The sequence below is a fragment of the Haemorhous mexicanus genome, chromosome 10, assembly GCF_027477595.1.
Source record: "Haemorhous mexicanus isolate bHaeMex1 chromosome 10, bHaeMex1.pri, whole genome shotgun sequence".
Lineage (NCBI taxonomy): Eukaryota > Metazoa > Chordata > Aves > Passeriformes > Fringillidae > Haemorhous > Haemorhous mexicanus.
Window position 1 is genome coordinate 25,494,933 of NC_082350.1, and position 23,190 is coordinate 25,518,122.

General features: G+C 46.9%; 1 protein-coding gene across 1 annotated transcript in view; it reads right to left on the reverse strand.

Moving 5' to 3' along the window:
* LEKR1 (leucine, glutamate and lysine rich 1) overlaps positions 1–20,071 on the reverse strand; it is a 31,733-nt gene extending 11,662 nt beyond the window's left edge. Inside the window, exons 1-5 of the mRNA XM_059855878.1 lie at positions 19,931–20,071; positions 15,123–15,337; positions 11,133–11,252; positions 10,557–10,732; positions 8,723–8,908 (exon numbers count right to left, since the gene is read on the reverse strand). Of these exons, the coding sequence (XP_059711861.1) occupies positions 8,723–8,908; positions 10,557–10,732; positions 11,133–11,252; positions 15,123–15,337 (697 nt within the window). The 5' untranslated portion in view covers positions 19,931–20,071. The remainder of the gene's footprint in view (positions 1–8,722; positions 8,909–10,556; positions 10,733–11,132; positions 11,253–15,122; positions 15,338–19,930) is intronic.
* Positions 20,072–23,190: the final 3,119 nt, after the last annotated feature.

Consider the following 23,190-nt stretch of genomic DNA (forward strand, 5'->3'; position numbering starts at 1 on the left):
GTTTGGGGCTTTTTATCCCACCAGAAAACACCAACTCCAACTGCACTGAAACATGAAATGCTTCAAATCAGATTGTTTGCTTTAAATCAGATTGTTTGTACATAAAGCTGAGAGCAAACAGATGCAGGAAGGTGGCCCCACAACTCACCTGGAATTCACTTCATCTGAAACCCTGGCAGTAATTCAATGGTGTTGTACTTGTCTTGTCCTCTACATGGATCCTTCAGAGCACATCACCTCAGCTCCAGTCAGCCACTGCCTTTTTCCCAGTACAATCCCTGGTTTTTAAGTTAAATTATCTCATCTGGTTTTGTGTGCCTTATATCATCCTTTTCTATGCTTTTAGACCCTGAGAACAGCCCTAACTTGCAGATGTGAAGCCCTTGAAACTGAAGCAGCAGCACATGGCTTAATCTGATTTTCATCTCCATGAAGATATCACAGAATCATGGAATGCCTCGGGCTGGGAGGGACCTTAAAGCTCCTCCAGTCCCAGCTCCCTTCCACTCTCCCAGGCTGCTCCCAGCCCCATCCTGGAACACCTCAGGGATGGGGCAGCCACAGCAACTTGGGCATCTCTAGATATCCTCATGAACAAGAGCTGTCTTTCCAGAAAGCCTAAGAATGGTTTGAAATCAAAGTTGAGGACAGCACCAAAAGATACATGGAAAAAAATCCAGTGACAAATCATTGCAACAGGTCTGGAAGTGAAAGAAAAAACAAGATTATTCCTCAGAAAGCAACAGCAAACAAAGTGAGGTGACCTTGTCTCTGAAGGGAACAGCTCCCAAGACAGTCTCTCAGAGCTCTCTGTCATTCCTGTTCTTAAATTTATCATTTCACCCCAATTCCCTGAATTTCTGTAACTTTTCCCACGTCTCTGTCAGTCATTTCCAGCAGTGATGATGGATGATCCCAGTGTGGGATTTCCTGCCAGCCACACCTTATCTTCATAAATCCTGCAAGTGGAAGAGTCCCCTCTTTTCAGTACAGGGAAAAGGAAAATTGTTCAGAAGACTACAACAAAAAAAAAAAAAAATCAGGGAGAGAATTATACAGGGTAAAACACCCAGGACCTGTCAGATCCATTCCCAAACTATCAGCATTTATAAAGAGCTTTTTGAGAAGAAAAGTAAAATTTCTTGGGCTTGACTGAACCTTGGAAAAATCATGGAAGTTAATTGTAGAAGCAGCTTCCCCACCACCTGTTGTGGGTGCCAACACAAATCAAGGAACAAACAAACCAAAGAACAAACAAATCAAAGAACCAACCAAACAACAACAAGCCAATATTTTAGTGTGAGGCCCCTGTGGTACAGCCCTCAGGGGCTGCCACTGCCAGGGGTGGAAGCTGGACTGAGGTGAGCAGAGCTCCAGGCTGGGACAATGGTGGCACCTTCCCTTGTCTCTGAGGCAGCAGTGGTGGCCCAGCACCCTCTGGACACATCAGGCCACCTGCAGGTCCTGCTGGTCCCCTCCCTGGGCATTCCTCAGCCGTGCACTGTCCTGCACTTTCCCAAAGCTGAAGAACCCAGCTTGCATTTCCTGGCAGTGCCTGTCAGAATTCCTGCAGGAGAGGGAGAAGCTCTGGCTGCAGCTGCCCAGCAGATGTGAGGCACAGCCCTGGGAGCAGGAACGTGACTCTGTGGGAACAGATGAAGCCCACATTAGTGTGGGTGGACACCAGAAGGAGCAGAACCCTCTGCCCACCCTCACAGGCTGCTGTGGAGAAGATTGTCCCAAACAACTCTTTCTGACCTCTTGAAAATTGTTATTTTAAAAGATTTCTGCCAATAATTAATAACTGTGGTCTTTTTTCTTCTCCCTCAGAGTGGGAGTGTGGACACAAGTTCTGGAATAAAGGAAAAGGAGAGGGTGATGCTTGGTTTGGTTCTGTACTCTGGGTGGTCTCTCTCAAAGCTGTTTCCTCTTTCACTCCATTTGTTCTCAGAAGTTTTCATGCTCACTGAGCATGGACAGGAGTTTTTCATGAGGGAAGAGATGGATTTAATTACACAAATAGTTCCTGCAAGTCTTCTCTAGAGAGAATTCCCACCAAAGCCAACGGGAGCTGGTGAGCAGAAAGTCCCACACCCATGGAGGCAGATTTCCATGAGAACCATGGTAAAAATGGGACAACTAATAAAGAGAATGGCAACACAAAGGGAAACTTGTGCTGCAAACCTGCTGAATAGAGGAAAAGGTATTCAAACACGTATGTAAAAATATTCTCTGGTGATGAAAATAAAGCCTACTGCAAAACATGCCAAGCCAAGAGAAAGAGCTCACACTCTGTAATCCTGATACTGGGCTCAGTGTGCAACAACCACCACATCTCAAAGCCTCAGCAGGCCAGATCCATCTCAGTTTCATTCCTGTTGAATTTTACTCATTATTGTGACTCAGAATGGCTCTCAGCACAGTCACAAACCTTCCAGTAACCTTCTGTGAGCCGTGCTGGGACAAGGACAGGGCTGAGGGGCACAGCCCGGACGTGCACGAGGACCTGGCGAGCCACAGAAACAGAAACAGAGCAAACTGGGGGCTGTTTCCTCTTCCTTGGGCAAATTGCATCACTGCAGCCCCTGGTGTGTGCAAAACAGCCAGCAGAGCCTGCCCACAGCTGGCTTGCAGGAATTTAACCACCCAGTTTGCATCCGAGGGCACGGTGCCCCAGCTCCTGCCTGGAAACAGCAACAACTGGGAAAGTTTTCAGTGAAAAATAAAAATAATAAGCAGCACGTTGGGTAAGCAGCCACTCTGGAAGCCATCAGCTCCACAGCTAATTCCTAACAGATTCCCAGGAAGGCTGGATCAGAGGCACACGTGGTAGAGCTGTGTCATTTTCTGCTTTTCCTGCAAAACCTACAAAATCCAATCCAATATAATTGCTGACAATTTGGGGGTAATCTAAATAAAAGCTCAATGTTTCATACACGTGCACAAAAAAGATAATTTCCCTGTAGTTAAGATTTCATGGGGAGGTTCATAAGCACTGCTGAAATAGCTCATGGAATCCCAGAGTCCAGAATGGTTTGGGTTGGAAGGACCTTAAATCCCACCCAGTGCCACCCCTGCCATGGCAGGGACACCTCCCCTGTCCCAGGTGCTCCAGCCCCATCCAGCCTGGCCTTGGGCACTGCCAGGGATCCAGGGGCAGCCCCTGAGGCTCAAAGCCATCCCCCAGCAGGGCTGGGATCCTCCACCCTCCTCTCCCCTCCAGACCTCTGGGTCCCCTCTCAGGGACAGGGACCAGCCTGGAACCCCCTGGGAGCTCAGAGCTGAAGATGGTCAAGGAATTGGAGCAGAGAGCACACAGATCCCTGGCCAAGGCAGACTGGAACCCAGCCCCTCTTGCTGGATTCCCCTTGGAATCTGGGAAATAGGAAGTTGTAGCAATTATTTAAAACTTACTTAATAACTACCCCTTGTTTGGGCCCTGAATTTGGCCAATCAGCTGTGCCAAAGGGGGCAAAAATATTTTTCTCAGAACATTAATTCCAGGCAAATTCAGATGTACATTTAACACAGACAGTTCCCAGCACAGTTATTTAAAGAGCACAGCAGACAATCTGTGAGAAATATGAAATACATGCATGAAAAATTGCAGTGGCAGAGCAGGAAAAAGTTGCCTCACCACGTGTTTCTAAGGAGACCAGAGAAGTGAAGTAACACCCCAAGGCCCTGCACAGAACAGAACTAATTCTTTGTATTTATAAAAGCTCATGTACTGTGTTCTCTGAGATAATTTTTTTTTGTCTACTCAACAAAGTCCTTCTTTTAATTTGTGACTCACAAAAGTCTGGAAGGAGCCCAGGGATGGACTCCAGATTTAGATCCTTTCTGGAGACCTCACCAGTGCCATCAGGAAGTGTCCAAATCACCCAGAGCTGCCAGGAACTGGGAGGATGTGCCAGGGGAGGAGGACTGGGGTTTATCTCTCCCAGCATGTGTTGCTGACCTCTGCCAGACTGGGCTCCATGGCCCTCTGCCTCATTCCTCCACCTTCAGAAAACCAGCAGAGAAAAGCAGAAAAGGAACCAGATTCCAAAGAGTTCTGAGTGGCACAAATCAAGGGCAGCCTCAACAGAACAAACCAACAACTGCAACCATGCAAACATGACAATCTCCAAGACCTTAAAAATCCTTAAGTAGGGAAAAAATGTTATTTTGGCAAAGCCTGCTCCCCTCCCACGCCCCAGTGACACAGTACAAGCATGCCTGCCCTCAGAAGGATTGGATTTGCTCATCCATGGCCAGAGTTCACACTCCAGCATCAAAGGCCTGGGTCCAAAGCCTGAATTTTCTGCCTGTATCCCTGTCTGAGGCCAAGCTAACTGGGATATGTCACAATTCCTACAAACCTGCTTCTCCTACACATTAAAATTGGTTTGAAATACTGGAAAAGCTAAACAGGAAAAAAAAAATGGAGATTCTGACCTTAATTTTCCTTGGGGATAAATTTTCACCCTCAGTGTTTAGGCCAAGCAGACAAAACAAAACACAATAAAGACACATCCTTTAATACAGAATTATGGTTTGGGTTGGAAAGGACATTAAGTCCCACCCAGTGCCACCCCTGCCATGGCAGGGACACCTCCCACTGTCCCAGGCTGCTCCAGCCCCAGTGTCCAGCCTGGCCTTGGGCACTGCCAGGGATCCAGGGGCAGCCCCAGCTGCTCTGGCAATCCCAGCCCAGCCAGAAATTCCCAGTTCCCACTCTCCCATCCATCCCTGCCCTCAGCAGTGGGAGCCATTCCCTGTGCCCTGTCCCTCCATCCTTGTCCCCAGCCCCTCTCCAGCTCTCCTGGAGCCCCTTCAGGCCCTGCCAGGGGCTCTGAGCTCTCCTGGAGCCTTCCCCTCTCCTGGTTCCACAGGAGAACCTGGATTCCTGCTTTTCCTCTGGAAGCAAAGTGTGCCCCTTCTCTCAGTCACTCTGCAGCAGCCTGGTGCCAGCCCCCAGCAGGGAGCTGGGATTGTTTGCCATGGATTCCTGTGCCTCCTCTGGCACTCAGGCTGCTGAAAAGCTCTAATGAGCCTTTGCCTCTCACTCTCTGCTCCAACAGCAGCCCTGCACTCCCCAGCTCTCACCCTCCCAGGCCTTCCCACCACAGCTGGAATTCATAAAAAACTACATTTCAACAGCACTGGGAGCATGAACAGGGGCTGTCTGCACTGCAGCCTACCTACAACTCAGGAAACTATTCCCCCTTTGCATTTCAAAGCTCTTCAAAGTGGTTTCTAAAGTGCCATTAAAGACACTCCAGGAGATGAAAACACCTCCTTTCCATGAGAAGTGCTAACATCCCCTCTCCTTTCCATGGGGAGTGCTAGCATTCCCTCTCCTTTCCATGGGGAGGGCTGGCATCCCCTCTCCTTTCCATGGGGAGGGCTGGCATTCCCTCTCCTTTCCATGGGGAGGGCTGGCATTCCCTCCTTTCCATGGGGAGGGCTGGCATTCCCTCCTTTCCATGGGGAGGGCTGGCATTCCCTCCTTTCCATGGGGAGGGCTGGCATTCCCTCCTTTCCATGGGGAGTGCTAACATCCCCTCTCCTTTCCATGGGGAGGGCTGGCATTCCCTTCTTTCCATGGGGAGGGCTGGCATTCCCTTCTTTCCATGGGGAGGGCTGGCATTCCCTCTCCTTTCCATGGGGAGGGCTGGCATTCCCTCTCCTTTCCATGGGGAGGGCTGGCATCCCCTCTCCTTTCCATGGGGAGGGCTGGCATCCCCTCTCCTTTCCATGGAGAGGGCTGGCATTCCCTCCTTTCCATGGGGAGGGCTGGCATCCCCTCTCCTTTCCATGGGGAGGGCTGGCATTCCCTCTCCTTTCCATGGGGAGGGCTGGCATTCCCTCCTTTCCATGGGGAGGGCTGGCATTCCCCTCCCCAGCTGCAGTTTTCCATCATCTCCCATCAGCCTCCTCATGGCAGCAGAGACCACCAGGTTTAGATTTGGAGCAGGAGCAGCCAAAGACTGAAAATTCGGATTTTGGGAGCATCACCAGCAATTTCAACCCATCCAGAGCAAGGCCAGAGCAAGTCATGAGCTAAAGAAAAGCCACAAGGACTTTGGGGAAGAAAAGTGATTTTTTGATTGGTGATGAAGTAAGGGATCTAGCTGGTAATAAAATGAAAGCAGAAATCTTTTAGGAGCCTGTGCTACTGCACCAGCACTAAGAACACAGACACATTACTGATTTTGGATTTGGGGAATCTGACTGATTAAACAATTACCCAGCAGACCTTCCCCTGTGCTGAGCATTTGTCAAGACCTCTCACCTCCTTATCTGGGTGATGCTCTGTGAGGCTGGGAAGTGCCTTGAAGCCAGCAATCCAACTGACCCCACAAACCCCCTACAAAGGGAATCTCCAGAAAGCCTCACAAGCATGAGAGCAAAAAACAACAGCAGAAACAACTGCTTGCTCCCTGCTCTTGCAAATGCCTGCTGGGGTGTGAAATAATCATGACTTTATAACTCTGTGAGAAGTATGCAACAGAAGAATCCTCAAAATATCGGTTGCAGAAAGGAAAATCCTTTAAAAACATGTAAATCACAAATCCTGGTAGTTTTTATTATTTCTGGAGTGCCAAATTATTTCAAAGAGGGACTTTGGAGTAGTTTGTGGGAGGAAAAAAAACAAAATAAGGCAAAACCCCAAGCTCCCCCCAAAGCAAGGACACTCAGGACGTGGCTGATTTCCACACCCCACTTTGGACAGGACAAATCCACTCCCTGGAACTGATTTCCAGTAAGATGCTGTTTGTTCCCACTCATTTATTTTAATACAATGGCAAACTCATTTCATATCTAATGATTGTCTCATGAAAAATCCCTGTTTGGCATTTCAAAGAGAGCCATTTTTATCAGCAGTGCATTAACTGGGTTTATTACCCCGAGCCAGCAACGTGTTCCCCAGAGCCAGACCCCTTGAAATCCTGCTGGATTTGTGTTTGACTGATCCATTCAGGAAGGGTGGAATCCAAATGCCTGAGCCAGCAGCTTTCCTGCCTTGAAACCTCCTTCTGGATACCCACATCAAACGTTTTACTGCTTCTTAATAACTCATTTATTAGCAAGTGACTGCTACATTTTAATAATCAATCTTAAAATGCCTCACATAAAACATCAACCAGCTTAGATGGTAGTTTTACTCATCATTAAGATTCTGCAGGGTCCTAAGAGTCTGTATGAATTCCATACATGGAATTAGCTGTGGTTTTAGCTATGTTTTCTCCATAAAATCTCAGTTGTTTTATATTTCACTACAAATTTTCAGCCTGGGATAGTGGAAGCTGTCCCTGCCCCTGGCAGGGGGTGGAATGAGATGAGCTCTAAGGTCCCTCCCAACCCAAACCATTCCAGGACTCTGTGATAATTAATTGTGATGGGTTGATGGAACATGCCAATTTAGGGAAGCAAATTCAGGTTTTCATAAGACCCAAGAAGCCATGCAGGCCCCCCAAAAATATGGAACCCATTGAAGAACCTTTAAAATATCTAATAAAGTAGAGACTGCAAAAACTTCTCTTTTTAGAACAGGCACTTGTACATGGAGTTCAAGGGGGCAAGCTGAAAATGGAAGTGTTTGCCATGCTCATGAACAAACCCTGAACCCATTGTTTGCAGCAACCTCTGGGGTAAGCAGAGGGGGAAGGGAACCTCAGCTAAGGGCAGTTTTCCTATCACATAAATACAGCAGTACAAGTGTTTGATGTTATGATGTATTTCAGAGTGTGAGAGATCATCTGGAGAGATTTATGTCCACTGTTCCTTATTATTTCTGCAAAGGCAGAAGATGTCTTTGCTGGAGCTTTTTAGCAGTATTGTTATAAAAATAAACCAGTTCAATATTAATATAAGATATTATTCTGTTATTGCAATCTAGTAAAGAGTGACATGCCCTGCTCAGCACCAGGGGTTGGTGACTCAGGGATGGGATCTCACACCAGCTCTTTCCACAGGTGCTGAAGGAGCAGTGAAGTGACCATCACTGTGACCTCCAGCTCTCAGTGTGTCCCCAGGCTGAGCACAGGGCAGCTGGGCACTGCTGGGCCAGCCTGGGCACTCCAAACCCTGCCTGGAGCAGCACAACCTCACACGTGTTCCCAAGGTCCTAAAATACCTCTGAGCCAGAGCTGTGAACGCAAGAGAAAAGAGATCCAAGAGGCACCCACATAAACAATCCTTCTGCAGTGAGTTTTTGTCTGCACACAGCTCCCAGGGTGTCATTTCAAGTGCTGTCACTGCTCTCGCCCTCTCCAAGAGCATTTTCTGCTTCCTGAGACACAGTCAAGGGCAGATCATTGGAGTCTGCTGTTTGATGGCTCAGAGAAAAGGCCTGGCCTGTCCTGCTTTTCAGTCCTGCTCTGAGAGCCACAAGTCCTTGCTGGTCCTGCACTCAAAATGAGACCAGTTCTTTGAATTTTACCCTCAGAACCTGATGTTCTACTTAAGATGAACTATTAGCAGTAGGATTGTATTCCACCACCTTCATGATTTTCCTCTTTTTCTTCACTTGCCCTCCCAGCCAGCTGCCTGGTGCTCCCAGGAGGGCTCCAGACTCCTTGGAATGCCATTCCCTCCTCCTGGCTGCAGACACCCACCTTTTATTCAGGCCTGTTGAGTCTTTTCACAGTAACAACCACAACTCTGGTGCTTTTAAAAACTTTTTTCCCCCCCTACTGGGATTTTTGCTAGAAAAGATAAAAACTTCTCTTACCCAGAGTTTCCTTCTGCAGCTCACGGCACCGACTCTGGAGCTCGTTGCCCTGCTGAAGGGAAGTTTGGAGCTGCTGAGTTTTCAGCTCAACTGTGTCAGCCACCTCAGTGAGGTGCTTGACCTTCTCCTGCAGACACTCGTTCTCCCGCTGGGATTTTGCCAATCTTTGGTTCAATTTGGGTATTTCTGAGGAGGCAAAACAAATCCATGTAGGCTGTTGCTATTTTATGTAAGTCATGAACAAGAACATCAAAGCTTTTAAATGGCATTCACAGGCCAGCATAAATAAGTGGGGCTAAATAGTTTTGATGTGGAAAGCTGGATTTGAGGATGGGTGTGATATTCCTGCTGTGGCACTAGTCTGAAGTGGGAAATGTTGGATGAGGGATACAGAGCCTGAGTAAGAAAGGCTCCACTCCTGCTTCCACACAGATCCTCTGTATATTGGGAGCACTACAACAGACAGAACAAGGAATACTCCAGAAAAGAAGCCTTGAAACGTATGGGTCCCTCTGAGGCTGAAGATGTCTGCAGGGACACAGCCTGCAGCAGGCAGGGAACGAGCCCAGGGAGAGAGGAATCCTCAGGACACAGGAACCTTCCTGTGCCACATGGACACTGACATTTCACTGTTCCTACAGGAGGGCAGATTAGGGAGGGATGGTCTGGGCTCACACCTGCAGCAGGCAGGAGCTCTTGGTGGCCCAGGGCCCAGCTCCTGCTGGTGCTGGCTCAGTGGCTCACTGGGTTCACCCTCTCCAGGCACAGAGCCCCAGAGCCCTTCCCAGTGGAAGAAAGCAACCATTGAGGAATTCACTGCTCATGGCCCAGGAAGCACAGCTCACTGGGCAGCTGCTGTGCCAAACAGCTCCAGGGCTCCTGAGCTGCTCCAGGCTCCCCTGGAGCTGTGGATCTGCTCTGGAGCTCACAGGGACAGGGGGAGGTGGGAGATGCACATCCCCAGCCTGCCCTCAAAGCCCTGACCAAACTGAGCCCCAGAGGATAATCTGGGCAACAGTGGGATCTTTGGGCTGTGCTGTGCATGGCCAAGAGCTGGACTGGATCCTTGTGGATCCCCCCCAACTCAGGATATTCTGTGATTTTGGGATTCAATCAAACAGCAGCTCATCCACACTGGAAAACTACTAGGAAAGGAGTAAGTCTGATTATTATTTCTGAAGGCCTTTAAAGCTGTAAATTGGGCACAGGGCCAGCTGGGAAGCTGTGGCTGTTGCAGTCTGTAATTGCACCACTGCACTGTTTTCAGTGAAACCAGTCTCAGCACAAATGGGATCCAAGGCTCAGCCTGAGTCAGCCTGGGGCTGGGCACGGCCCCTCCTGAACAAGCCCTCAGCTGCCCTTGCTCCCAGCTCCCCTGGCCCTTGGGGGAGCAGGAGGGGGCCAAGGGCATTCTGGCCAGCCCAGGGGCTGCTCTGTGCCCCTTGCAGGCCCCAGATAAGGAGGGCTGCACTTGGCAGAGCTTGTTCTCACCCAGGAATGGGAGCAGGGAGAGCTGCTGCTGTTGGGTCTGGGTTTGCTCCACAAGTCCTTGCTGGTCCTGCACTCAAAATGAGACCAATTCTTTGAATTTTACCCTCAGAGCCTGATGTTCTACTTAAGATAGACAATTAACAGCAGGATTGTTTTCCACCACCTTCATTGCTTCCCTCTTTTCCTTCACTTGCCCTCCCAGCCAGCTGGAAGGGAAGGGGGGCAGCCTGTCCAGTTTGGGGGCAGCACTGCAGGACACTCCAGCAGCTCCCACAAGGATGCTGGACCAGCACCCTGGAGGATCCTTCTTTCTGTTGCTCAAAATGGTTGCAGGATGCTTTACCTGTCAGAGCTTCTTTGCTCATGGCTTTTATTTGCCGAAAAATTTCCTCCTTCATGGCAGCAAAGTTCTCCATGTTGGTGGAGATGACCTCTTTAATACTGTCTAATTCACTTCTAATGAAAGGGAACAGTGAGACAGCCTTGCTCAGGGTGGAGCAATGGTGTTCCAAGGTCGTTCTGCAAGAAAGAAAACATACCAGATGTATATTTATAAATTATTCTATAAATAAAACTTGGGAATTGGACTAAGCTTGACAAGCAGGTTCCCATTATCTGGTAATTTATACTGCATTGGGTCACAATAATTCAGTGTATGAAATGTGCTGTGTGTTGAATATATGTATTATAAGTTTCCCCATCTAAATGTTTAGAGCTTTTCTACATAAATGAAGAAAACTGGGTTTGTTTCATCATTTCAAAATCCAGTACAGGAAATTGTACAATCATTTTTAATTGAGAAAGCAGAGTAATCATGTTTAAATGACTGTATGCCCAGGTTTATGCTGAATCTTTATAAACAGTATTTATGTAAGAAATAGAGCATTTCCAACATCAGCATTTCTTTTTGGGTTCTCACCTGAGCACCTGTGACTGCTTGTAGGCAGCTTCCTTCTCCTCCTGGAAATACTGCAAATCAGCTTTCACAGTTTTCATCTCCTCCTGCTTGGTTTTCAGTTCCACTGTCAGGGTTTTTATCCTAGAGACGTAAATAAAACAACCAGAATTGTTTGCAGCAATAATCAACCTCCAACTTTGGTTTCAGCTTTCTCAGGGCAGGAGCCAGCTCTGTGCTGGCCTCAGGCACAGCAAACACCTCCAGAACCATCCCCCTCAAGGTGCTCTTCACCTCTAACATTTACCCTGGGAACTTTTCTTTGCAGCACCAGTTTGTTTTTCAGGCACAGCTATCCCAGTGTAAATAAACACAGTTTAAACATTGCTCTTTCAACAATTCAGCACTTGCTCCCATAACTGTCAGGAAATGAATGGAACTGCACAGGAATAAAAGAGCTGAATCCAGTTCCCTTCCTGTGGTACATGTGAGGAACAATCCCACACAGCACATCAGCCCCAGCTGTGTTCTGGAGATAACCATCCCAAAGCAGCCTTCCAGCCCCAAAAATACCACTCCAGTGACAAGCAACTGTTAAAAACCAGCCCCTGTTAAAGCTTTCAACACCTACTGCTCACACAGAGAAAATGATCTATTTGTCTCCTGGTGACTCACTGCCACAAGTAAATAAGTAATGTTTGAATAGACAAGAATTTTACAAAACCAAAGGCTGGCAGAAGCACTACATCAGCCTTGGCTTCAATTTGAAACAGCAGAAGAGAATGATTTATGCTGAAAATATATAAAAATTAAACCAAACTATGACAGTGCATTAGTTACTGTTATCACACAGATCAGCACCAAAGTGCACATTTAGAAAAATATTAGTTCTGCTTAAGAAACCTGGATCTGCAGAGCTCTGACAAAATCTGAACTGAACATCTGGGGGTTAAAAAGCCCCAGAAGCAAGTTTTTGGGGCTCAGTTGTGAACCCTGGGGGGAAAAAATAAAATTGAAGACATTCCTGGCATTACCTTTTCAGGAAATTTTACCCATTGCTACCTGCAAATTTCCAGGCGGTGGAGAGGAGGAGGGAAGAGATAAAATCTGTTGGATTGTGACTGGCAGCAGAGCTGTTGTCACTCACAAGAAAAAACAAAAAAGTCCGTCCCCCAAACAGCTACAGGAATTCAAATCTATGTTTACAGCCGAGGAAAAAATCAGTAATTTATCACTGACCAAAAACAAATCCAAACTCTGGGAGCCAGGGAGAGCCATTCTCCATTCTTGTTCTGGAATGGGCACTATTTGAAGATCTTTTGGATTAAAAAGAAACTGGTAAATAAGGAGAGACAGGTTTTCTTCCTCTTTCCATTCCAGAGCTGACTTTAAAGGGACGTTTCCAGCACGTCCTGCTCAGTCACACCCGTGGAAAAGGCAAGACAGTTATAAACCCGTTATTTTGAGGGTTTTTAGCACAAAGGGAGAGTCCAGGGGATGGTTAGGAGCTGGCATTTCGAGAATGGTGGGAACAGGCTGATCTCAGCACTCCCAGCCCATCGGGCATCCCCGGTGCTCCTGCTGCGGCAGTGCGAGGTGAGGCGGGACACGCTCCCCCCGGTGCTGACAGGAGCAGAACAGCCCAGAAAACCCAGCGGCAGCTGCAAACACCCTCAGTGTCCCCCAGCAGGAGGAGCAGCTCCCCTGCTCCGGGGGATTTCCAGCAATCATCCCCACGGGGTCCCGGTGGGATGGAGCAGCGCTGGCACTGCCGCCAGCACAGGAGGCACACGGCAGCCTGGAACACTCTGTCCAAAAAAGTCCCACCCCAGCATTTTCTGTGCCATGAAATCTGGGAGCTGCCCAGGGCCAGGAGCTGCTCACTTTCATTTCACAGTCAGGAGCTGCTCATTTTCAGTTCAGAAAGTGGTGAAGTCACCAGCCCTGGAAGTGCTCAAGATATGTGTGGATGTGGCACTTGGGGACATCTTTAGCATTTACATCTATTTTACATTTCCTACACTGGATGAGGCTGAATTTTGCCAATCAAATTAACAATAATTCAATTAATTATCAAGCCTGAAGTGATTTTAACACAGAATAAGGTTGAACAGCAGGATCAGTGCAGTTTGTTCCCCTTCTCCTGCCAGGATCCCAAAGGAAAGGTAACTGAGGACAGCAAACTCCCAGGTGGCTTTCAAGGTTAACCACAGGTACCAACAGGAAGAGCTGAACCTAGAGGGAACAGAAACCTGAAACAGTCTGCAACTGATAAGAAATTCAATCCCTTGGTCTAGCAGAGATAAAAGTAAGAAAAAGGCACGTTTGGCTTCCGGGAGCAGTGATTTGTCAGGCTGGCCAGACCCAGGATGTTGAATAGTTTATACCACAGCACAAGGTAGTCAGAGAGGCCCAGGACAGCAAGGAGAAGATAAGGAATATTCAGCCAAGTTTCTTAACAAGGCACAATGGTTGATTTATGGCTGGAATGGAAACCTACTGCAAGTATCCCACTTGATTTCAGCAGCTTTTAAATCAAGTGGAGCCTTAGGGGAGAAAAGTGCAGAGATAAAAATTTTATTAACTGTTCCAGCTTTACTACAAAAAGTCAGCTCGATGAAAATGTAAAGTTTAGCTCTGGCAAATGAGCCTCAACAAGAAGAATGTGCTGCTAGTGCATTTGCTCACACACTGCCACCAGAGCTGCCACCCAGGGTCATTAAAGGGACAAGGAGCAAACAAGCTTTAAAAATAGATATTAAACCACAGAAAATATTAAATTTCGGGAAGGAGGGGTGGAAGTGTTAAATTTAAATTAAAAAGATATTGCAAGAAACATTATGAGTAACTTACAAGATAAATGCCTTTTGTTCACTTTTGTGGGAACTTGTGCTCTAAAATGAATCTTTTATTAGTAATATTAGCAAGCAAAAGCCTAACTAAATCCATTAAGTTAATTTTTTAACAGTATTTGAGTGATTCTCCCAAAAAAGCAGGTTTCCAAAGCATTTCAGTCCAATCTCAAGAGCACTTTCAGCTCTACATCCCTTGGTGTGAGGCAGTCACACAAGGAATCCCTCCTGGGGATCCCAAAAATCAAACTGAGCTGATAATTAAAATTAGAACCTCATCCTTGCAAAAAAGCTTCTGTCAGTTTGAGTTAGATGAGCCAAAAATTACCCAGGAGTTTCTGGTAGCTTCAATCCATCAGTAGCAAATTTGAGCAAACTGCATTTTTACAAGGTATCTTTTATTAACTGACTATAAACATCAATTCTTTATAGTCCCACTGTAATCAATCAATGGAATATAACAATAGATTCCAAAATATTCTATTCTATTCTGTGCACAGAAAAGGATACAGACTCTGTAAGTACGAGCTGAAAGAACACACTTGAAGGTCCTAATTGTGCCCTGAAAATCCAAATGTGGCTCTGAGATCCATCATTAATTACTGGAGTTTTATGGCACAAAACTCCCCCTTTAACTGGGGCCTTCCAATATCTGTAAGGATTTGAAACTGTTTGTGAAGCAAAATGCTCCTGGCATTTCCCAAACTGTTCCTCACTGCTTTAGGATTCTGTACCTGCCCTGCAGAGAGGGAATCCTGAGATTGCCAGGGAAGAGCACTGGGAATTCTTTACTGTGAGACAGACAGCCCAGATTTCAGACCTGTGGCACTCCCAGACCTGTGGAATTTCATTTGGAATATTAGAGATTTATTACAAGATGATGAGATATTCATCATTTCCTTTGGGAGTGTGTGCAGGGGAAATCCCTCTGAGTGCCTTCTGGCCTTTCCTTCCCCTTCCACATACTGACTGCTCCTAAACTCAGGAATTCTGAAGCTGCTTCCACAGGACTCTATGAAAGATGATTTAAATCAAGTATTGCAGAGTATATGTGCCATCTGAGAACAGAAAGACAAATGTTATTTGTATTTGAAGCTGCTTTGGGCTGAAATTCCCTGCCACACACAGGAGAGGATCTCCAGAGGAGATGATGTGCTCTGACCTTTCCGTTTTGGATTCGCTCTCAGCCCGGCAGCGCTCAAGGTCGTGGTGAAGAGCCTGCAATTCTGCCTGAAGCCTCTGCTCCCGTTCTAGGCTTCCCTTATAAACTTTAATCTCCTTCTCCAATGCTTTGACTTTGTCTTCCATCACCTTGAACTCGTGGAGTGTCAGGTAACTGACTCCGCAGTATTTGCACACTGTCTGGTCCCGGGACATCTGCAAAGAGACAAAATGCTTCAGATTGTCTCAGAGAAACAGGTTCAGCTAAAAAAACCCTCAGTCACGCTAAGAAATAATAACAAATCCAAACAATTTAAACCATTTGCTGCCCTGGAACATTTAAGATCAGATGATGTTATTGCTTTAGCAAATAGAGACAAAAATCTTCATTAGCAAAATGAACCCCAGCTAGAGCAGCACTTTTCCTTCCTGGCAACTTCCCAAGATACATCAATTTGACATGTGGGAACTCCCACTGAAATGCTAAAGTATTTCTGAGTTAGGTTGGAGGTATTAATGGAAAATGAAATGCTGTGTTTTAGAAAGCCATTTCATTAATGAATCTGGGATTACCAGATAAATGTTATTTCTCTGGGTTTCCGACAGCTCATATCCAAGTGAAGGAGGCAAGATGAGGGAGAGTGAACAAAGTGAGGTAATCCACAATCTTCACCAAAATAATTCATGAGTGATGCTAAGGTGTCCATGGCACTGGGGTGCTGTGGAATCTGTAACCCCTTTGCCAGGAATGAAGGACTCAGGACCGATTACAAAACACAGAGCATGTAACACCCATCCAAAGGAAAGGCCAGTATTAAACTGGGAAACAGACTTTTCCAACTGAGCTGGTTATTAACCTTGAAGCAGGGAACATGCAAGCACCTGTTCAAACAGTTTAAGTCCAATTAAGAAACATTGTTTTACAGAAGAAGAAAAAAAAATGATGTTTTGAGACATTGGGATAAACAGAAAGAAACCCTACCGAGAGGAAGGAAAAGAGCTTTCAAAAATTATAAATTAAAGACTCATACAACAACCTGTAGGAGTTAAAATATAGCTTGATATAAATAGTGTTTCAGGGTGCCCTGAACAAGCTTTATTTCCCCATTTCTTAGTGTTGCTCCAGTTTAAACCCCCCCTGGTTACAGCTGCTCTGGAGGAGCCGAAAATGCAAGTTTATTTTTCCTGGCAGCTGCAGTCTGTGCTTGGAAACCTGAAACTGTTCTTCAGGATAAGTACCCCGAAGTTCCAAAGCACTGGAATGAGTGCACTGGAAAAGGACAAAACGAGCTGTGCAGGGAGCACAGGAGGGGGTTTATCACAGAGAGGACACAGTGCTCTGTGCAGCACAGCCACTGCTGCTGCTCACACAAACAGCTGAGAACTTTCACTGCTTCTCCCATCAAAAACAAGATAGAATCACCAGGGGTCTGAACTGAAAAGGGCTTGTGCAAGTACCAAAACTTCTTAGTTTTCAAAGTCAGTTGTGTTACTGAATGTCAAAATAAATGAAGTCAGAGAACAACAAATACTCCCTGTCTGGGCTCTGCTGGAAGTGCTCTCCTTCCCATCCATTCCTCAGGTGAAATGAAAATCTAGGAGAATTCCTGATCAGGTTGGATTTTTACAGTATTTGCTACAGAGTCAAAAAATCACAGAACAGGAAAGGCTGTGTAAATCAGGACCTTGCTCTGCACATTAATAATTACCCTGCAAGCACTGCAATAAGTGTACAGATTGAACAGCTTCCAAATATCCACCTTAATACATGGAACAGTCCCCTGGCACCAGGAATGGATTTGGCACACGTTGAGTGATGCCAGCCACAGTTAATTTAAACCCAGCACATCTGTCCAGGGTACCTGGAAAATTACCAGGACCCAGATAAAAGTGAATAGAGCAAGGAAGGCACTCACCAGATTTCCCATCCTCAATCCAAGGTTCCTCTCCCATGGAATCACAAAACGGTTTGGGTTGGAGGGACCTTAAATCCCACCCAGTGCCACCCCTGCCATGGCAGGGACACCTCCCACTGTCCCAGGTGCTCCCAGCCCCAGTGTCCAGCCTGGCCTTGGGCACTGCCAGGGATCCAGGGGCAGCCACAGCTGCTCTGGGCACCTGTGCCAGGGCCTGCCCACCCTCCCAGGGAACAATTCCTAACTCCCAATATGCCATCTGACCCAGGAATTCCAATATCCTATCTACCCCTGCTCCCTGGCAGCCTTATAAATAAATGGTCTTTCCAGGAGAAAAGCTCCACTAGACCTTGTCTCTTAGACACCAAAGTTGACCAACCAGCACACAAAATCTGTAGGAAACAAACTCATCAGCTCTTGTGCTTACAAATTACCTTTTCTGGAACAGTGAGATTGCTGAGTAACCACAAAGGATGTGTACTAAATACAAATTCATGGTTTCAGATTCCATATTTCACTGTTTCCATTTGATAAAAACACAGTTGTCATCTTAACTTCAAAGCAGGAAAAAAAAAATCAGGGGAAAAACAGTTTGGAAGGAATAGAAAAGGAAACTATCAGAGCTCTGAGTAGAAAGGGGACTTACGTGTCCTGAGTGAGCACTGGGGACAAGCAGTGAACAGAAAAAATCAAGTAGGAATTTAAAAAAACAGTTTTGCTGAGGACAAAGTGCTTGATCTGGGAAGATATTTATCCATAAGACTTTGAGCTACAGTTGTGAGTGATGCACAGATGCTGTCAAGCATCTGGGGGAACAGTTTCCACTCTGCAGATGGTTTTGGAAGGAAATATTATCCCCTGGTTACAAAGATTTCTTTAGCTACCAAGGCAAGGGGAGGACTGAGCCAAGAGGGATAATCACTCAAATTACATCTGTCTGACTCAGTTTCATCTGTAGAGCACAAGCTGTAAGGAAAAAAAGAAAAGAAATTGGTGGTCTGGACCATTTTTAGCCTTTTGAACGATGAGACAGGAATTTGTACCACTTGAACTTGACCAAATAACTCCAGGGTGTGTCAGCTCGTGCACCACCACCCCTCTCCTCTGGAATTTCACATTCCACCCACAAACATCCCAGGATGGAGAGCTGGATTCCTGTTTAGAAGAGTGAGCTCCTCTCTCATTTGGGAGGGCTTTGATGTTACAGCACCCAGCACAGGGATCACTCATCACAGAACCCTAAAACTGCTCAGCTTGGAAAAGCTCTCCAAGACCATGGAGTGCCACCATCCCACAGCACCCACAGCCCCAGGTGCCACAGCCACAGGGCTGATAAACCCCTGCAGGGATGGGCACCCCACCACTGCCCTGGGCAGCTGGGCCAGGCTGGACAGCCCTTTCCATGGAGAAATTCCTCACAACACCCCCTGCTCCTTCGTCCACAGCTCTTGCTCCCTTGGTGGATCTGTCAGGACTGAGATTGCTTCAGCAAGGACTGGTCAAAACCAAAAACCTCTGAATTTCTCCAAATTAAACTTGTAGCTGAAAACATAAAAGTCAAGAAAAAAAGAAATAATCCTTATGCTGCAGCTGGGTGGTCTTAAATTATTTCTGTATGTTGATTTATTCTACCTTATTACCCAATTTTACTTTCTTTTTTGTTTCACTCTTCTCCCACATTATTTTCATGTTTCTCATGCTGTCTGTCCCTCTTCTGACACACCAGTCAATCCCTATTGTACAAAAAGAAATGATGACTCAAACCACACCATTGATTTTTGAGGAAGAAAGGGGAGTCTTTTTGATGTATATACAAAAGGAGGAGGTACCAGACTGAAATTTATATTTGCCTTAGTCAAAGAAAGATTTTTAAAAGGCCTCAGTAGAAACTTCACTTCTTTTAAAAGAAACAAAATGTATTATAAGCCAAGTTTTCAACCAGCATCTACCCCAAAGCACTACAGATGGTACTGCTGAGCCACACTGCTCACATCATTATTTTCTCCCTGCTCATAAAATCACAGTTGCAAAATAAAAATCCCTGTGCTTGCTTTGAACACATGAACAGTGGAGAAACAGGCTGGGAGTAAAACCAGAAGGTTGCTTCATCCAAAACATGCCCTGGGAAAACCCCAGGGGTGTCACGACAGGCAATAACACCGGGAGCTCAGGTAGCTGAAGCCATTGCAGCCTGGAGGAAAGCAGAATAATGAACCCTAACACTGTCACACTCCCAGAGCCTGCAAACACCAGCACAGGGCCAGCACCCCCCCCGAGCTCCCCACCTTCCCTGGGATGTGTCAGGGCACGCCCCAGCTGAGAACCCAACCCGAGCGCTGCCACGAAGCAGCTGATGACAAAACACAGCAGACAAAGGGTGATTTAGCCCATTGTTAACCAGAGCTTTGCCTGAGTAACTCTGCAGCCCTAGGTGTGATTGTCAGGAAGCCCCTCCTGGCTGTAACCCCAGCGTGGGAGGTGAGCAGATTCCAGTCCCTCCAGTTCCAGCAGCACGCTTGGACACTGGTTGCAGAAAGGGTGGAAAACCTTGGCTGTAGTGAATACGGCGCTGGTTTTGTGAGAAAACCTTGGCTATAGAGAGCACAGCCCCGGTGTGATGAGAAAAGCTTGGCTATAGTGCCTAGAGAGGGTGGGGAGTGTCCCTAGTGGAGAGCCTGAGCCACCCGGGTACCACCCCTGGCAGAGCCCAGGCCAGGCTGGACACGGGGCCTTGGAGCCACCTGGGATGGGGGAAGGTGTCCCTGCCATGGCACCTGAAGGTCCCTTCCAACCCAAACCATTGCAGGATTTTCTCCCATTTCCAGAGCACTCCCCAGCACTCAGAACACTCCCACAGCAGGGGCCTGACACCCCAACAGCACCCAAACTTTACCAATTCCACAGCCGAGTGCTGAAAACCTCAGTGGGCACTGGAGCAGCTTGGGGATGTCACCTCCAGGAGACTCCAGCAGGATGCTGAAAAGGGCTCTGCCATTCTACCACGCTTATCTGGAGGGCACAAATTGGACATTTATCTGCTTTTGAATGCCTGCTGGTGCCAATGCAGCACGTCCCAACCACAGAGCTGTGCTGGCCTGGTGGACGGGACAGGACATGCCCGTGGGCTCCCAGCCACAGCTGGAACTCTGTGTTCCAGAACCTTCCACAGGAAAACCCCACCGGGGGGTTCACAGAGGGCAGGGGAAGGGAAAGCTGCTGTGATGTGCTCATACAGAGCCCATACTGTGCTCAATCTATAGCACACGTGGAGAGGCTCTGAGTACCCCTTGTGCTGGTGGTGTACCCGACACTCTGGGGACACCACAGGACGTTCTGTCCTCATGGGGAACAGCCTCGGACTTCCTGCCCGGCCTCAGCTCCTGGCCTGAGACAACTCTCAATTTCTAAGGGTATCTTGGCCCTATTAATTTTATGATTTATGGTAACAAAGCTTTTCCCCCCCCCCAAATAAAATATGAAAATAAATATAACTGTGTTTGCTGCTTTGAGGGCATGGGTCATTCTGTTGCTGTTCTGTTTCCTGTTTCAGGGAGATCCTCAGTGCAAAGCTGCATCTTCCCTTCTATTTCCCTCCATTCCCACAGAACTTTAATTAAAGTCCAAAGGCACAAAAAATGATTCATCTACCACTGGCAACAAACAACTACCAAGGTGAAATATAAAAGCCTTGAGGAAAAATTAAACCAAAATAAAACATTAACCAAGCAACAAAACCAGTCCCCAGAAATACACATCCATGACACTGGAGTCAAGGAAACACTAACTCCCTTCTTTACCCTGCTGGGCTCTGTGACACCTCTCAGGCTGAGTTTGCTTGCAGCAACTCTATGTAAATACATTAAAAGTAGGCATTAAAAGCCACTGATTTCCATCTTTACTAGCTTTTAATTCCCAAGAAGTATGCAACTATAAACACAAAAGAATACTATAAACTTTAATAATGGACATGTAGATGTTTTATTCACCTATTGATTTTGGTTTTTTTCATTTAGCACCCCTCTTGCAATGAATGTGAAATGCAGTGTTGCGAAAGGAGTGTGAGAGCAGAAGAAGAAATGAAAGAGAGAACAAAGCAGGGGCATGTAAAAGTTTTTACACAGTTCTCTGAGGCAAAAGAGATCAGAACATGAAGAACCAAGGTCCCTTCACATCTATCATTCCCTTAACAAAATGCTGAGAAATCTCCTTCCATGTAATGTTGTGAAAAGGGTGTGAGAGCAGAAGGAATGAGAGAAAGAAGAAAGCAAGAATGCATAAAAGTTTTTACACAGTTCTCTGAGGCAAAATAGATCAGAACATGAAGAACCAAAGTCCCTTCACATCATTCCTTTAACAAAATGCTGAGAAATTTCCTTCCCTCTAAACTAAAACTTCCCTTAAAATAAAACCTTGATAAGCAGCTTGTGCAGCTCCAAGGAGAGGAAAACGAGAGCTCTGCAGCCTGCCCTGTGAGGCAGCGCCTGGATGCCTTGTGAGTGCCACAATCCAACCTCCAGCATCCATCCATCCCTCCATCCATCCATCCATCCATCCATCCATCCATCCATCCATCCATCCATCCATCCCTCCATCCATCCATCCACCCCTCCATCCATCCACCCCTCCATCCCTCCATCCATCCATCCCTCCATCCATCCCTCCATCCATCCATCCATCCCTGTGCCAGCCCAGGGCACATCCCTCACTCTGGGCAGCCTCGGTGCCTGCCAGGCTCCCTGCAGCCAGCCCCACGTGCTCCCTGTGCCTGCACAGCCACCCTGGGAGCACGTGCTCCATCTGGCACAGCAAACCACAGCTGGCACACGTCCGGCCGTGGGGAGAGCTGGCTGACAGGGAGATTCCAAAGGAGAGGCTATAAAATCTGGGCAGCAGAGAACGGGAAGGGAATGAGCACATGTGTGCAGAAAGGATGGGAGATACAAGGACAGGAAATGGTGAGAATGACTTGTAGTGCCTTGTAAGGATGCTGCAGCTACAACACGAGCCAGCTGAGGAGGAGATGAGCAACAGCACAGGATGTGTCAAACCCCGACACTTTCTCATCCCAAACCCCGGGCTGTCGCTGCCTTGGAGCTCACACGTGGCACGAGGAGGATGGGACAGGAGCAGAAGTCTGTCCTTATCTGCAAATCCTGCATCCTCTGCACCGGATGTTTTTGTTAAAGGTGTGCCCAGCACTGCTGGGATCTCCAGAGATTGCCTGTCCCATCCTCTACTTCGAGGGACAAGTTGAAGTGATAATCCCACTGGGAGAATTCCACAACAGCCTGGGAGAGCTGCTCCAGAGTTTCAGAATAGTCAACCAAAGCACATCCAGAAATGTGAGGAAAAGACTCATTTGTACCTGGAAATGAACCATCACCTCCTGTGAGCAGTTACTGTGCCCTCAGGTATTTTCCAGAATGAGCAAGCCCAGCTCTGTTATCCTTTCTTAGAAGATTTTTAAGCTCTTTACTATTTTTGCTCTTTTCTAAATTCCCATCAGCCACGTCATTATTTTTAAAGCCTCCAGCTCAGAACTGAAACCTCAACAGCCCTGGAGAGAGGGACAACAAAGACCCAAGTTTCACAAGTGATTCCTATTACAATCATGGAGATATTCAAACTATCAATACATTAACAGATTCTTTCTGTGTAACATCCCTTTGTTCATATTATTCTGCTTATGACCTGATTACAGCCCTCAGACTGTTAAGTCTGACAAGGAGGGTATTATGGATTTTGTATTGATGCATTGGATTAATTTTAAAAGCCTTATTTTTCCTAAGAATATGGAGTTTAATGCTGTTTCCAGAGTGCTCACACCCCTTCCCCACTGGCACCAGCATATTCCTTATTGTAATCCAAGATCCTGGCTCAACAGTAACCAGCAGCCACTGACAGTGCTGCTGACAGAATTCATGTCACTGCGTTTCTGTGCCTGCCCTGGCTGCTGCTCCCTCCTTGTGCCAGCACACGCCTAGCACATGGAGCAGGAACTGCCTCAGGAACTGATCCCAACATAAAACAGGCTCAAGTGCCACCAAACTGCAGCTTTAAGTCATTAAAGGAAATGTTAAGCAGTAACAGCTCCAGGAGGATTCCCTCGTTCAACAGTTTGGTACAACTGTTCCTGTGAGAAGCTTACACTGA